Consider the following 14690-nt stretch of genomic DNA (forward strand, 5'->3'; position numbering starts at 1 on the left):
TGAACAGCCGCAACTCCTCAGGTTGAAAAAGCACGGCTCTGTCTTTAACTCCATTGTTCGAGCAGAGGTTTCCAGAGGAGGAAACGAAGCTTGTTAACCGTCAGATCAAACTTTCTTTTGCACAATTCCAAAGATTACTGTGATAATTCAAAATAAGCTATCAATCCAACATGCCCGTAAAAGATTGCGACAACATTCCACGTCCAGTTCGAATTATCTATCGCGATGACCCAGCTCCGTTGAGAGTAAACTTTGGAAACTTCCAGCAAAACAATGTTTGTCAGCCCATGTTCAATATGGCAACAATGAACTGTGAGAATGCTGCTCCAAAATGGCCAAGCTACTCTAACGTCGGCCCTAATACATTCAAAGTAAACTCAGGAAATACTCAGAATAACCGCGTTTTCCCGTTCAATTTCAATATACCGGCACAAAAGAAAGGCGACATTGCTACCCCATCACTAGCAAGAAGCTATGGTGTTGAACCTACTTCGGTCACATTCAACTCTGGAAGCTCTCAAGAAGGCAGTGACTTCCAGTTCACGTTCGAAATGCCTAGGCAGAACCTAACTACAACTCCGCAATGGCCAGCCTATTCCCCAGTCACTCCATCAACGATATACTCGAAATATCCTCAAGGTCAACTTTCAGGCAACTTGAAAGTAAATCCTGGAAAGCCCTCTGTGTATATTTTCAAAGGATCTAATTCATTCAATGAGAAAACTGTCTCAAGAATACCACGGCCAGCTCCACCTGCCTTCAACGCAGCCGCTTCTTCTGATGAAAAAGAAAATACATGTTCGTCGCAGCCATTTAATTTCAATTTAGGAGCTTCTTCACCCTTCGATGTAAATGGCGCTTTGAGACCGCCCTCTCTGACCGACTTCGGGTTTTCTGCCTCCTCTACTGAGAAATGCAAGTCAAGAATACCAGTTTCTACCGCGTCCAAAACTTTTGTTTCTACTGGCGATAAGGAAAATATGAGTGGACCTCATCTGGTTGCACATACCTACGGACTGTCTTCTCCATCTCATGAGAAAAGCAATGCAAAAAGACCAGTTCCTTTTACCTTTGGAGACTCTACTTCTTATACCAAGAATGAAAGCGCAGCTACATCGCGCATAGTTCCCTTTACATTCACACTTGCTGCTCCGTCTGATGTAAAAAGCAATTCAAAAACAACAGTTTGTGGCACCCCTACAGCCTGTACTGTCAATACCAGAAAAACGAGTACTCTACCGCCAGTAAAATTCACTTTCGGAGCCTCTGCTTCTCCTGAAGAAAAAGGCAACTCAAATAGACCAGCTCCTTACACCTTCAGAGGGTCCGCTTCCAAAGAGGACAACAAAAATACATCGAAGATGGTACCTTTCACATTCACATTTTCCACTCCACCGGTTGAAAAAGAACGTACAAGCATGGTACCACCATTTTGTTTCGCCTCCAAAGTTCCTGCTTCCTCCAATCAAACACGTAATCTGAAATTGACTCTACCAGCTCCACTTATTTTCAAAACATCCACTTCACCTGAACCGAAAGAAAATACAAGACCACCGAAATCGCTGGCGTCAGTATTCAACGACTCTACTCCCGTGCACCAGACCACTTTTACTTCGCGATCGGCATCCATCTCTCAAACTACGGAATCTAGTTCTCGTCATTCGTCGATGAAATCCAAAGAGAAAAAGGAGATGCTAACGCAAGGCATATGTATGTCAGTACTAAGGTCACCATCCAACATGTGTGCATTGCGTCGTGGCAAGCGGTCCCAGTACGCTGCTGTACGCTCTAGTCAATCCACAAATGATGCTGCGAAACAAGAAGTGGATCATGCCATAGAGCGACAATGCGATGATTCGGAGGAAACAAGACTCCTTTCCTCATCCTTTACTACTGCGACCTCAGTATCACCGCATTCCCTGCTTAATTCCAAAAGAAAGCACAAAATGGTACATAATGTTCAGGATATGCCTACCGCGGATAGCTTGCTGCAAGAGGATAAGCACGCTCCAAAACTAAGATGCGACAGTCTCACTGCTCAGAAGTATTTAGATTCAAGTTACGATACAAAAACCTCATCTTCATTTCATAACCCTTTCTTTTTAAAACGAAAGAGCGAAATTGTTCCTAGCATTCATGGTGTGCCTGATACTGAGCTACCTTCTTACTGGACTGACTCTGATCGTGGTGATGTCTCACATCCGCTTCCCTTTCACCCTGTTATCGACGCATTGCAACAAGAAGAGTCTCCTAGCGAAAAGCGACGACGTGGCAGCTATCATGAGCCAAAGGAGGTAGAGGTGAGTACGCTCAGCTTGGTAAGGATGGAGGTGTCACGTGTAGAGTGCTAAAATAAATTCTTTGACCAGTTCGACGACGTACCTGCTACACAGAAATCCGCATTTGCAAAAACCAGTTTTATGTCCGGTTCAAACAATCCGGCTAGTCCTTCCTCGATCTCTAATATTGGTTTCTCATTCGTACCTGCTACAAATTTCTTCCAAATAGAAAAATTGAAACCTGGCTCTGATATTTTGGCGTCGAATGGCACTCAGAATGAAGCGCTTGCACTTGAAAACCCCAACGGAGAGCAAGGAAAAAGTTCCTCAGGTGTCAATAATTTCAAAAACAAGGATCGAGATTCTTCATGCGACACGGAAATAATTTACGCTGGTCAAAAGAGAAAAGAAAGAGACAACGATGATTATGTGCCAGCATTTAAGAGATTGCGATGTATCATGCCAAGTTCTGAGAAATATCTAGACAAGGCGGATGATAATCTCAATTCTACTACTGGCGAAAGTATTTGCTACATTGAAAGAAAACCAACTGCAGATCAAAAGCCATGGCTAAAAAATCAAGATACTCTCCGTGAGAAAGATGTCATATCAATGGCCATTCGAGACAAAGCAGATCAACAGGATAACAAGACCGCACAACTACTTGCCATGCTACACGATGAATCTAGCCAACAGCTGCAGGAAATCTCTAATAAGATGACTACTTTGGAACACTTTAAAAAATCTCTCATAAAGCGGGATTCTGGGTACCATGAATGCGACGAGTATCCTGATGAAATGAAAGCGTCTACCGAATCGCCTGATCATATCGATAGGTCTATCCGTACACCTTCGCCACCGCCAAGACATATAATTATACCATCACCTGTGACCTTGGAAAAACGTACAATTACCGCAGTCGAGGATTTATTTGAAGAACTTGAAGAAGAAGAAGAGTATATCAAAGACGATGATGTTTATAAGGACTATAACACCGACGAAGATGACGGTCGAGAATTAATTTTTGTGCAGTAAGTGATATGTAACGTTGACGATAAAATTGCAATCAAAAGCTGAAATTAAGTCCCCATGGTATTCAAGTCGTGAATTCAAGATAAGGACCGGTACCTTGATAACAGAACACCGATGGGCACTGGACGATAGCAGCAGTAGTGGCGAAGAAGAGACGCTATGTCATACCCGTTCTCAGCCTCGTAACCTGTTTCCCTCAGCGGATTACCAAGGCACATTGGACGAGAATGATAGGAAAGATGAGATTGACGATTTCTTCATGTCAATGTAAATAGAGCGAATACATTAATTTGTAAATACTTGGCAGGCAAGCACACTTGCTTCCACCATAATAAAGTCAGGCTTTTGACAAGCCGTTTTTTCTAACAGACATCCAGTCATTTTCAGCACCCGAAAGCCAAATTTGGTATGTTTCGGTTCGTTCATCGTTCATTTTGTGTGCAAGGTCAATCTTCCGCTCACTCTTGGCCATGAGCAAACGCTTTCAAAACACAAGCAAATTCCGTAATGTTGTTGGCAGAATCGCCAAGACGGAGGTATGAACAACTTATTCTTCACCCATCTCGAGTCATTCTGACTGACTCGACCAAACTTTGCCAGGATTGGTACTCTGAGCTCCAGATCAGCACCTCCACACTATCGGACAATGCAAACCTGATTCAAGCCAATCAAAAGTGGGTAGCGGTAAAATGGTCCGGCAGTAAGTTATCAGAACTTGCCTTGAATGCAGGGCGGATATGTCCTGACATGAGTTTACTTGGGCAGACGGTGGCACTCTCGGAATCTTGCCACTTGGCAAACCTGGCAAATATGTAGCTTCGGAAGGTGCTGGTATGCTACATGCCCATGGATCAGGTATCACCGATTGGACATTTTCGGATTTTAGTCAGGATATTCTCGCGACTGGAGCTGAAGATGGCACGGTGAGTGTTGGAGGCCATATAATTGCTCTGCAGCACATTTCCTAATATACGAATCATGCAGGTCAAAGTATGGAAATTACCGGAGGAGGGAATTACCGCTGGAGAGCAGGCATCAACTCTTGCCGTGTTGAATGTTCAGTCACCACGCGCAAACTCTGTCAGATTCCACCCCACGGCCGAAAATGTAACTATGAGCAGCATGTGATGTGGAGCTGGTGCACATGTAGCTGATCTCTCTTTTCCATAGGTACTTACTACGCTTGGAAATAACAGAAAGGAAGTGTTGATATGGGATATTGGAAAGGAAGCACCAGCATTGAAAGTGGAGTCAGAAAGTCTTGTGCATTCGTTCTCTTGGAAAGGCGACGGAACGCTCATGGCAACGACTGGTAAAGACATTGTACAGGTGTGGGATCCTCGTGCTGAGAAAGCAGCCATCCAGGTTTGTGAAATCTTTCTGCTCTCATCTGCAATTGATTTAACGTTCTAAAGTGCGATTTTTAACAGACCGGTAAAGGACATGAAGGCATTAAGGGTTCTCGCTCAGTTTGGCTTGGTTCGAGCAATTTCATCCTGTCCACTGGTTTGAATAAGGTATAGCATCATATTAGCTATCAACGCAATTAGTTATTGAACGACTTACTAACATGAAGCAACATTGCCCAAGATTCGGTATCGCCAATACGCCTTGTGGGATGCTCGTGATCTTAGCAAACCGATCAAAATGAGTTCATTCGACTCATCCACTGGCCAACTCATTCCATTGTATGATGAAGATACTGAAACTATTTATATCATTGGACGTGGAGATTCTACCATCCGCTCTTTCCAACTATCTGATCTTCAATCTGAGCCAACTATAGCTGAAAATATGGCGTGCGGAACAAACAATTCTCTCTTCGGTGCCTGTTTGCTGCCCAAAATGTCGTTGAACGTGATGAAAGCAGAGGTTGCTCGTGTCATGACTTTGACTTCTAATGCCATAGTGCCAGTTTCATTCGAGGTCCCACGCAAAGTAAGCAACGATTTCTGTTTATATCTATGACTACTATAGATGCTCAAGAGTTGTTCAATAGCAATACTTGGACTTTCATTCGGAGCTTTTTCCCGACACAAAAGGAAACGGTAAGTAAATCCATGGTGCTAGCAATTGATGTTGTGCATGCATATTGATATTCTTTTATTTATTTTTTCAGCTCCTGCGTTGTCTGCAAGCGCCTGGTTGAACAATGAGAACGGGTTAGTTCAGACCGTGTCCTTAGACCCTTCAAAGCGACAAGCTCAAGCAAAATCCAATGATACGAAAATGTCGCCTTCGCAGCCTATCGCCGATACTATTAAAGAAAAAAGCCCAATGCCGGCAGCTGCGGAAAAGTCATCGCCTGCCGAGACTGTTTCGCAGACACCTATAAAAGCCGACATCACTAAGTCTTCATCAACCTCAAGCCCTCCAACACCAGTCGAAACCTTGCCTTCAGAATCGACAACTACTCCTCCACAGCAGGTACCGGAAGAAACGAAAACCGCATCTTCACCACTTCTCGCAGCTAAACAGCCAAGCGAAGCTGCTTCACCTGCGAAAGTACTTCCTAAATATGGTGCTGCTTCTGTCTCACCTTACAAATATATAGCTGGAAAGCCATATCATCCCAGCGAGCACTTCCATGATCTTCGTGGGCTAAGCAGTGATAAGAGTGGCACGACGAACCTCATCCAGGTAGACGTGGTGTATGCGGTATTTTCACTATGGACATCCAATTTCTAATATGTCTCTCTTAACTACAGGCCAGCTCGAAATTTATTGCTGTGCCTATCGCAGGTCCAGGTGGGCGAGTAGGTATCATTTCAGCGTCTAAACCAGGCCGATTACCTACCAAGGTTCCTTCCCTTCAATGTGGATCCTCTGTTGTCGATTTCAAGTTTGACCCTTTCAATCCAAACATTCTTGTAACAGGTTCGTACATTGAGCTCTTTAAATTCTGTGATAATGATTACTTCGCTAATATAAAAATCTGCAGCGTCCGAAGATAACAAGTTGCGCATATGGAACATTCCAGATGAGGGTATTAGCGAGGATGTATCAGAGCCAGCAGCGGTTTTATCCTGTAAGTTCCCTCTATAGAGTATAAGCATTCAGTACAACCAAGGACCTTACCTTTAATCACATCTTCTAGCGAAAACAATGGATAAAACCGTTGTCATTGCTTTCAACCCTGTGGCACAAGATGTCTTGCTGACTGTGTCGTCTGATCGAAACAGCGCGGGAATTAGAATATGGGATCTTAATAGCAAAACGGAAAAGCATCATTTCGAGCATGGAGATGTTGTGTTTGACGCTATTTGGAGTACCGATGGCCAACAGGTGGCAACAACATCCAAATCAAAGAAGATCAGAGTATTCGATGCTGTTCCTGACTTTAAGCTTGTAGCCGAAGGACCAGGACATCAGTCCATACGCCCCGCTAAATTGTTATGGCTTGGAGAGATGAACATGATTGCCAGTGTCGGTTTTGGTCTTGGCTCTTCCAGAGAAGTCTTGGTATATAACTTGGATGATCTTTCCAAAGGTCCCTGCTTCAAGAAAAACATCGATATATCGCCAAGCGTTATGAGCGTCTACTTTGATCCAGATTGCGGCGTCCTTTATGTTGCTGGTCGAGTAAGTTTTAAGTGCAAATGTATGCTTTAGACTTGCTGTCGTGCTTACGATTTTTGCCTTGCAGGGAGACCGGATTATTCATACCTTTGAGCTGGAGGAGAGCTCCCTTACCGCACTTGCAAAGTATGAGTCTGGAACTTTGCAACAGGGTTTCGCCTTCTTGCCAAAGAAGCACTGTAACGTCAAGGCAATTGAAATTGCAAAGTTTTATCGCCTTACTGCAACTAGCATAGAGACTGTTGGCATAAAGGTGCCAAGGGCTAGAGTAAGTACAATTATTGATCATGCTCACCGCTATCACACTATTGATATTCAACTCTCCAAACGCATTAGCCTGAGTTCTTCCAAGATGATATATTCTGTCCGACTAAAGATGTTGAATCGCCAGCACAATCAGCCGATAGCTGGTTTGCTGGAGAAATCAAACCTAGTCAATATATAAATTTGCAGCCAGATGGCTTAGTACCACGTAAGTCGATATATATATGACGATGCAGTCACTAACGATGGCCCCCCCTCTAACAATGTCTACAGTTTCTGAAGCCCCAGCTTTGCCTCAAACGAATGCCAAAAAGAAGTTTGCCATTGGAAAAAGGGAAGCAAGTGATGATGAAAAGCGTAAAGATCTTATGAAGAAAATGTTTGCCACAGCGAAGGATGTTGATGAACAAGCTGAGAAGGATAAAACGCCTATCGTCGAGGATGAAGAGAAAGAAGTGGCTGATGATGAATGGGTGAGAACCTTACCTTCTAATAAGTATACTATGCGAAGACAACCGACTAACAACCACTTACTACTGGCAGGATGATTAACTACCAGTCTGGCGTATTTAAACCAGTACGACAGACAGTTACTTACTGCCGTCTTTGACAGGTACAGCAAGTTAGATCAATAAATCATGAGCATTTATTGATATTTTAAAGTGACAGTACAGCATGTTACTCTTGACTAAAAGAAATATAGGCTACTCATACAGTCTCAAAAGTAGTAAACTGACTGATTGTCTCTGAAGGGACGTAAGCACAGGATTTCAGATTACTTATCGGCGTGGTGATCGTCTTTGTGATAATCATCATGGTCATGTTCACTGTGATCGTCGTGGTTGTTGTCCCATTCATGGTCATCACTGCTGTAATCGTCGTCATACTCATCGTGCTTGTGCTTCCAATGGTCTTTATCGTTCCAGTCTTCTTCATCATGGTGCCAGTGGTCCTCATCATCCTCCTCATCATCATCGCCGTCGTCATTGTCATCGTCTTTCCAATGATCCTTATCCTTCTTGTGATCCTTATCGTGATGTGAATGATGACCATGATATGGAGCCGGTGTCATATTAATCTCCGTTGTCGAGGCAGTGGCTGTTAATACTTGTCCTAGGGTAGAGCTTGGATAGAAATAGATACCTGCAGCTACTCCAGTAGAGACTGAACTACCCGCTGGAGCTGTTGAAGAAGAAGATGCCGATACGGTTGCGCTAGAGTCTGGGTAGAAATACACGCCAGCAGCTACTCCAGTATAGACTGAGCTAACTGGTAGAGAAGCTGAAGATGTGGATGACGATTCGGTTGAGCTGGGATTAGAGGATGCACTTGACGAACTGTCCGTAGATGATGAATCAACAGAGCTTGATACGACATCACTTGAAGATAAGCTTCCAGATGTTTCTGAACTTGCAACGGATGATGTAACTACCGAAGACGTAAAGCTACTGGATTCAGAAGTCATAACGGACGAGGAGCTTTCTACACTTGATGTTGTTGATTCTACCACGCTCAAACTTGATGAGAGGGATTGACTGACGCTGCTGCTCATACTTGACATTGTTGAAGTGTATAGTAAAGATGATGTCGATAGTGTCTGACTCTGTCCAAGAGGGAAACATCCAAGGAATGTTTTACAACGGCCATTAGAACCTGTCGCGAAATCAAGTATGTCCACAACAGTACTCTGCCAGCTGTAATAATAGTCAGCAAAAAAGCTCATAATAACCGATATGTGTATTTACCAACTTACATGTAACTAGAGGCTACAAGACTTCCTGCAAAATGACCGATATTTTCATCGACAATATGAACTGGATGGTGAAAATAATTATTAACGGGAGTTATATCGGAATACCGTAGCCAGTGGCAATACTTACTTAGCGGTGCCATGATCAAACCTGTAAATGTTGAAGTGGTGCCTCGGACAAGCGTTGCAGTTGCGCCTGCAGCGAATTTCCCTTGTTCATCAACTGGGAAAAAGTTCCAAATAGTTCGACAAGGGTCTGTTCCGATGCTTGGATTGAGTGCGTCCAATATCAATACTGTTGATTGCATTATGGGTACCTACGTAAAGTTTATTAAACCACAAAATTGCGGCCATTGCATCTTCATCATATAGATTTTACTTACATTGATAACTAGCGTTGCGTCGTTTGGCCATTGAATTCCTGAACTAGATAGACCTTCATAGTCCAATATTTTGGTCAAAAGGCCTCTTGGATCCGAAAGCAAGCTGAGATTTGCCGCCAGGTTTGGTGGATGAGTTCCAACGTCAAGCAAACCATCAACTAGATAGGGAACATCCACACATCCAACAGTTATGCCACCACAGCTGTTTAATGTGATAACATGATATGCAGGATTTGCTTGTGGTCCAACACTTGAAAGAACATTAATATCTACAAGTCTCAAATCAGGTCGCAACGTTGCAAGATAATAAGATCCCGTTTTGTATGTATCAGCAGCGTTGGGGTCGAAAATGCTGCCACTACTTGCTTTAGTCGTACATGCTGTACCTTCAAGATTAACTCTTCCTGCTCCGGCTAGGTATGCATAGCCTCGAACAAATGAAAGAGGAGGAGCCGAGTTAATACTTCCCTGTACAACAAGACCGTAGTCTTTGAACCCAGCGTCGCTTGGTGAACAGGCAGTCAAGTTACTTTGTTCAGAGAAATGATAGTTTGGTGCGAAAACGTTTCCGAGTACAGCAATTGGACCATAACTCTTTCCTCCAGCTGCAACCGTAAGCCCAGTGACGGTGGTAAAATCGTTCAAGATAATTCCATTGAACGCTGCAAGCTGTAGACCTGCTATATCGTTCGATTGTGATAGATCACAACCTGGTGTCACAGAGGGTGATGAAAGAGACGTTGATGTAGTTACTGTTTGACATAAAGATACACAAAAGATTAATAATTCAATATGATAGATGTAAACATTTCTCAGCGATCTTAGTACCTGTGCTAGATGGACTTCCACTTATGTTGCTTGAAGTCGAAATAAAATCGGATTTAGAGGACACAGGCGATGACATAGGGGATGACGCAGCAGAGGACATTGACGAGGACATAGCAGAGGACATCGACGAAGACATAGAAGAGGACATAGAAGAGGACATCGACGAGGACATTGAAGAGGGCATCGAAGAGGACATCGGCAAGGACATCGACGAGGACATAGAAGAGGACATCGACGAGGACACAGAAGAGGACATCGACGAGGACACAGAAGAGGACATCGACGAGGACACAGAAGAGGACATCGACGAGGACATAGAAGAGGCAATCGGCGAGGACACAGAAGAGGACATCGACGAGGACATCGATGAGGACATTGAAGAGGACATCGAAGAGGGCATAGCAGAGGACATAGAAGAGGACACAGAAGAGGACACAGAAGAGGACATCGACGAGGAAATAGCAGAGGACATCGACGAGGACAATGATGCTACGGATGGCAATGTAAATTCAAAAGAAATGTTAGAGGGTCGAAGTAAATATTAAGATATTGGTTTACAACATATGCTGTTGCAAAGCTTACCTGAGCTCGATGACATTGTTACGCTAGCCGACGAAGATGGTAACATGCTTGTGCTAGTGGTATTTCGATTGGGTACACATCCAAGGAATGATTTACATACACCTCCGGACGCAGTTGTGAAATCTAGAATGTTAACATTGGATGTTTCCCAGCTGATAGAAAGAAATACCGTCAGCTTTGAGTATCTCGGAATACTTTACAGACACTTTACACTTACTTGTAGTTATACGATACTAGCAATCCAGCAAAGTTTCCAGTGGGTCCATCCAAGATGGCAGCTGAAATGTAATATCTCACAATTAGAAGGGTGCTTCTGATCAACGTAAGCAGAATAGAATACAACAAACCATTTGGAGCTAAAATCAATCCTTGAAGGACTGATTTGGTGTTGCGAGATAGTGTAATAGGTCCATTAGTATGTGATCCGTCGATATTCACTGGATAGATATTCCAAATGGTTCGGCAAGGATCTGTGCCCACACTAGGAGTATCCGCATCAATGATCAAAGCTCCTCCTACCGCCACAGGTACCTAAAGTTACAAAGTAAGTATCAGGCATATCTTACGTCACAAATCTTTGAAAAGGTTCATTACATTGATCACCAAAGTAGCGCCAGTTGGCCATTTGGTTCCAGCAGTCGGTCCTCTATATCCAGAAAGGTTGGTAATCACTCCTGAGTTGCTTAACAGACCAGTTAGGTTGCCAATGAAAGAAGCACCAAAGCAGCCAATAATTGGTCCATCGCAAGTATTCAAAGTGATCACATTATATTGTGGATCAGCTTGGGTTCCAAGAGATGAGAGTGCATAGGTACTGTTCATTCTCAGGTTAGGAATTAGTTTTGCCAGATATGCAGATGCTTGGAGATATGATGTCCTTGCACCAGTGAAATCAAACTGTTGACTGTCGTTGAGCTTCCTGACCGAGCACGATGGTAGTTGCAGTGTAGCAGTACCCGTGCCAAACACGTATACGTTGCCAGTAACCTTTGGAGTTCCTCCATTGATAATACTACCTCCAACAGCAAGACCATATTGAGAAAATCCGGATGCATTGGCAGTACATGCAGTCAGGTTAGTCTTCTCTGCAACGAGGTAGCCAGGTGCATACAGATTATTTCCAACAGCGATTGGACCATAGCTTCCAGCACTTCCAAACAGGCCTGCGGTGATACTGGATGTGAAGTCATTCAAGAAGATACCATTGAAGGCTGCGAGCTGCAGACTTGGCAGATCAATTGATGTTGACAGATCGCAAGCTAGTGTCACCGAGGGTGATGAGGCAGTTGTTGATGTAGTTACTGTTTGTTATCAAATCAAGATGGTTAATAATTCCGTATAATGATATTATAGACGTTTTAACAATCTCGTTACCTGTGCTGGATGAACTTCCATTGATATTGCTTGAAGTAGAAGCTACAGTGGATGTTGAGACAGCTGAAGATGACGCAGTGGATGATGATACCGAAGATGCCAATGTCGAGGATGATGCTACGAATTGACAGTATTAATTTAAAGTAATTGTTAGAGGGTCGAACTACCTATTAAGACATTGGTTTACAACATATGCTGTTGCCAGACTTACCTGAGCTCGAGGACATTGTTACGCTAGCTGATGAAGATGGTAACATACTTGTGCTAGTGACATTTCGATTAGGAGCACATCCAAGGAACGATTTACATACACCTCCGGACGCAGTTGTGAAATCTAGAATGTTAACATTGGATGTTTCCCAACTAATAGAAAGAAGTACTGTCAGATTTGAGTTTCTCGGAACACTCCACAAGTACTTTACACTCACTTGTAGTTATACGAAACCAGCAATCCAGCAAAGTTTCCAGTGGGTCCATCCAAAATGGCAGCTGAATTGTAATTATCATCATTAGAACAGTGCTTCTGATCAACGTAAGTAGAATAGAATATAACAAACCATTTGGAGCCAAAATCAATCCTTGAAGGACTGATTTGGTGTTGCGAGATAGTGTAATGGGTCCATTAGTATGTGATCCGTCGATATTCACTGGATAGATATTCCAAATGGTTCGGCAAGGATCTGTGCCGACGCTAGGAGTATCGGCATCAATGATCAAAGCTCCTCCTACCGCCACAGGTACCTAAAAGTCAAAGGCATAAAGTAAGTATCAGGCATATCTGAACCGCATGTAACAGAAACGGTTCATTACATTGATAACCAAAGTAGCGCCAGTTGGCCATTTGGTTCCAGAAGTTGGTCCTCTATATCCAGAAAGGTTGGTAATCATTCCTGAGTTGCTTAACAGACCAGTTAGGTTGCCAATGAAAGAAGCACCAAAGCAGCCAATAATTGGTCCATCGCAGGTATTCAAAGTGATGACATTATATAATGGATCAGCTTGGGTTCCTAGAGATGAGATTGCAAAGGTACTATTCATTCTCAGGTTAGGAATTAGTTTTGCCAAATATGCAGATGCTTGGAGATATGATGTCCTTGCACCAGCGAAATCAAACTGTTGACTGTCGTTGAGCTTCCTGACCGAGCACGATGGTAGTTGCAGTGTAGCAGTACCCGTGCCAAACACGTATACGTTGCCAGTAACCTTTGGAGTTCCTCCATTGATAATACTACCTCCAACAGCAAGACCATATTGAGAAAATCCAGATGCATTGGCAGTACATGCAGTCAGGTTAGTCTTCTCTGCAACGAGGTAGCCAGGTGCATACAGATTATTTCCAACAGCGATTGGACCATAGCTTCCAGCACTTCCAAACAGGCCTGCGGTGATACTGGATGTGAAGTCATTCAAGAAGATACCATTGAAGGCTGCGAGCTGCAGACTTGGCAGATCAATTGATGTTGACAGATCGCAAGTTTGTGTTACCGAAGGTGATGAAACAGTCGTTGATGTAGTTACTGTTTGTTATCAAATCAAGATGGTTAATAATTTCATATGATGATATTTTAGAAGTTTTATCAATCGCGTTACCTGTGCTGGATGAACCTCCATTGATATTGCTTGAAGAGGAAGCTACATTGGATGTTGAGGAAGCTGACGATGATGCAGTGGATGATGCTGCCGAGGAAGATGCTGCCGAAGACGATGCTGCCGAAGACGATGCTACGAATTGAAGATATGAGTGTAAAAGGTATGTTAGAGGGCCGAATTAAATATTAAGATATTGGTTTACAGCATATGCTGTTACAAACGTACCTGAGTTCGATGACACTGTTGCACTAACCGATGAAGATGCTAACATGCTTGTGCTAGTGACATTTCGATTTGGAGCACATCCGAGGAATGATTTACAGACACCTCCGGACGCAGTTGTGAAATCTAGAATGTTAACATTGGATGTTTGCCAGCTGATAGAAAGGAACACCGTCAGACACGAGATTTTTGGAACACTTTACAGACACTTTACACTTACTTATAGTTATACGAAACCAACAATCCAGCAAAGTTTCCAGTAGGTCCATCCAAGATGGCAGCTGAAATGTAATATCTCACAATTAGAAGGGTGCTTCTGATCAATGTAAGCAGAATAGCATATAACAAACCATTTGGAGCCAAAATCAATCCTTGAAGAGCTGATTTGCTGTTGCGTGATAGTGTGATGGGTCCGTTAGTATGTGATCCGTCGATATTCACTGGATAGATGTTCCAAATGGTTCGACAAGGATCTGTGCCAATGCTAGGAGTATCGGCATCAATGATCAAAGCTCCTCCTACTGCCACAGGTACCTAAAAGTTAAAGTCACAAAGTAAGCATCAGGCATATCAGAGCTTACAAGAAATTGAGGAAATTCATTACATTGATCACCAAAGTAGCGCCAGTTGGCCATTTGGTTCCAGAAGTCGGTCCTTTATATCCAGAAAGATTGGTAATCATTCCTGGGTTGCTTAACAGACCAGTTAGGTTGCCAATGAAAGAAGCACCAAAGCAGCCAATAATTGGTCCGTCACAGGTATTCAAAGTGATGACATTATATAGTGGATCAGCTTGGGTTCCAAGAG

General features: G+C 43.3%; 4 protein-coding genes across 4 annotated transcripts; 2 read left to right on the forward strand and 2 right to left on the reverse strand.

The window, feature by feature from the left end:
* Nucleotides 1-382: 382 nt before the first annotated feature.
* Nucleotides 383-2857, forward strand: K450DRAFT_259269 (uncharacterized protein). Its single transcript, XM_051591972.1, has 2 exons — nt 383-1534; nt 2754-2857. Exons 1-2 carry the CDS (start codon nt 552-554, stop codon nt 2761-2763), a joined length of 993 nt encoding a protein of 330 aa, XP_051440983.1. The 5' UTR covers nt 383-551; the 3' UTR covers nt 2764-2857.
* K450DRAFT_259271 (uncharacterized protein) lies at nt 2652-3403 on the reverse strand. The gene is made up of 2 exons (XM_051591973.1): nt 3376-3403; nt 2652-3314 (listed from the first exon to the last, which is right to left on the reverse strand). Exon 2 carries the CDS (start codon nt 3147-3149, stop codon nt 2952-2954), a length of 198 nt encoding a protein of 65 aa, XP_051440984.1. The 5' UTR covers nt 3150-3314; nt 3376-3403; the 3' UTR covers nt 2652-2951.
* A 322-nt stretch (nt 3404-3725) lies between these two features.
* Nucleotides 3726-7818, forward strand: K450DRAFT_259274 (uncharacterized protein). Its single transcript, XM_051591974.1, has 15 exons — nt 3726-3847; nt 3912-4234; nt 4296-4418; nt 4482-4676; nt 4742-4828; nt 4902-5249; nt 5311-5359; nt 5431-5951; nt 6020-6188; nt 6253-6339; nt 6409-6893; nt 6958-7158; nt 7227-7362; nt 7428-7627; nt 7698-7818. Exons 2-15 carry the CDS (start codon nt 4145-4147, stop codon nt 7704-7706), a joined length of 2700 nt encoding a protein of 899 aa, XP_051440985.1. The 5' UTR covers nt 3726-3847; nt 3912-4144; the 3' UTR covers nt 7707-7818.
* Nucleotides 7819-8211: 393 nt separating this feature from the next.
* Nucleotides 8212-14690, reverse strand: K450DRAFT_259287 (uncharacterized protein). Its single transcript, XM_051591975.1, has 15 exons — nt 14488-14690; nt 14234-14417; nt 14104-14164; nt 13887-14038; nt 13662-13793; nt 12882-13588; nt 11045-11228; nt 10915-10975; nt 10698-10849; nt 10116-10604; nt 9288-10039; nt 9035-9221; nt 8908-8968; nt 8298-8848; nt 8212-8232 (listed from the first exon to the last, which is right to left on the reverse strand). Exons 1-15 carry the CDS (start codon nt 14563-14565, stop codon nt 8228-8230), a joined length of 3756 nt encoding a protein of 1251 aa, XP_051440986.1. The 5' UTR covers nt 14566-14690; the 3' UTR covers nt 8212-8227.

The sequence above is a fragment of the Umbelopsis ramanniana genome (genome assembly GCF_025399195.1).
Source record: "Umbelopsis ramanniana AG unplaced genomic scaffold K450scaffold_74, whole genome shotgun sequence".
In the NCBI taxonomy this organism is placed as follows: domain Eukaryota; kingdom Fungi; phylum Mucoromycota; class Umbelopsidomycetes; order Umbelopsidales; family Umbelopsidaceae; genus Umbelopsis; species Umbelopsis ramanniana.

Bases quoted from the DNA above. Each gene is read 5' to 3' on its own strand.
- K450DRAFT_259269 (XM_051591972.1), top strand. From the start codon at position 552: ATGCCTAGGCAGAACCTAACTACAACTCCGCAATGGCCAGCCTATTCC.
- K450DRAFT_259271 (XM_051591973.1), bottom strand. From the start codon at position 3,149: ATGTCTTGGCGGTGGCGAAGGTGTACGGATAGACCTATCGATATGATC.
- K450DRAFT_259274 (XM_051591974.1), top strand. From the start codon at position 4,145: ATGCTACATGCCCATGGATCAGGTATCACCGATTGGACATTTTCGGAT. The intron at 5,360-5,430 runs GTAAGTAAATCC...TTATTTTTTCAG, and splicing joins TCCCGACACAAAAGGAAACG to CTCCTGCGTTGTCTGCAAGC. The intron at 5,952-6,019 runs GTAGACGTGGTG...TCTTAACTACAG, and splicing joins GCACGACGAACCTCATCCAG to GCCAGCTCGAAATTTATTGC.
- K450DRAFT_259287 (XM_051591975.1), bottom strand. From the start codon at position 14,565: ATGATTACCAATCTTTCTGGATATAAAGGACCGACTTCTGGAACCAAA. The intron at 10,976-11,044 runs GTTTGTTGTATT...ATTACATTTCAG, and splicing joins ATTGATTTTAGCTCCAAATG to CTGCCATCTTGGATGGACCC. The intron at 10,040-10,115 runs GTACTAAGATCG...TATGTCAAACAG, and splicing joins TGGAAGTCCATCTAGCACAG to TAACTACATCAACGTCTCTT.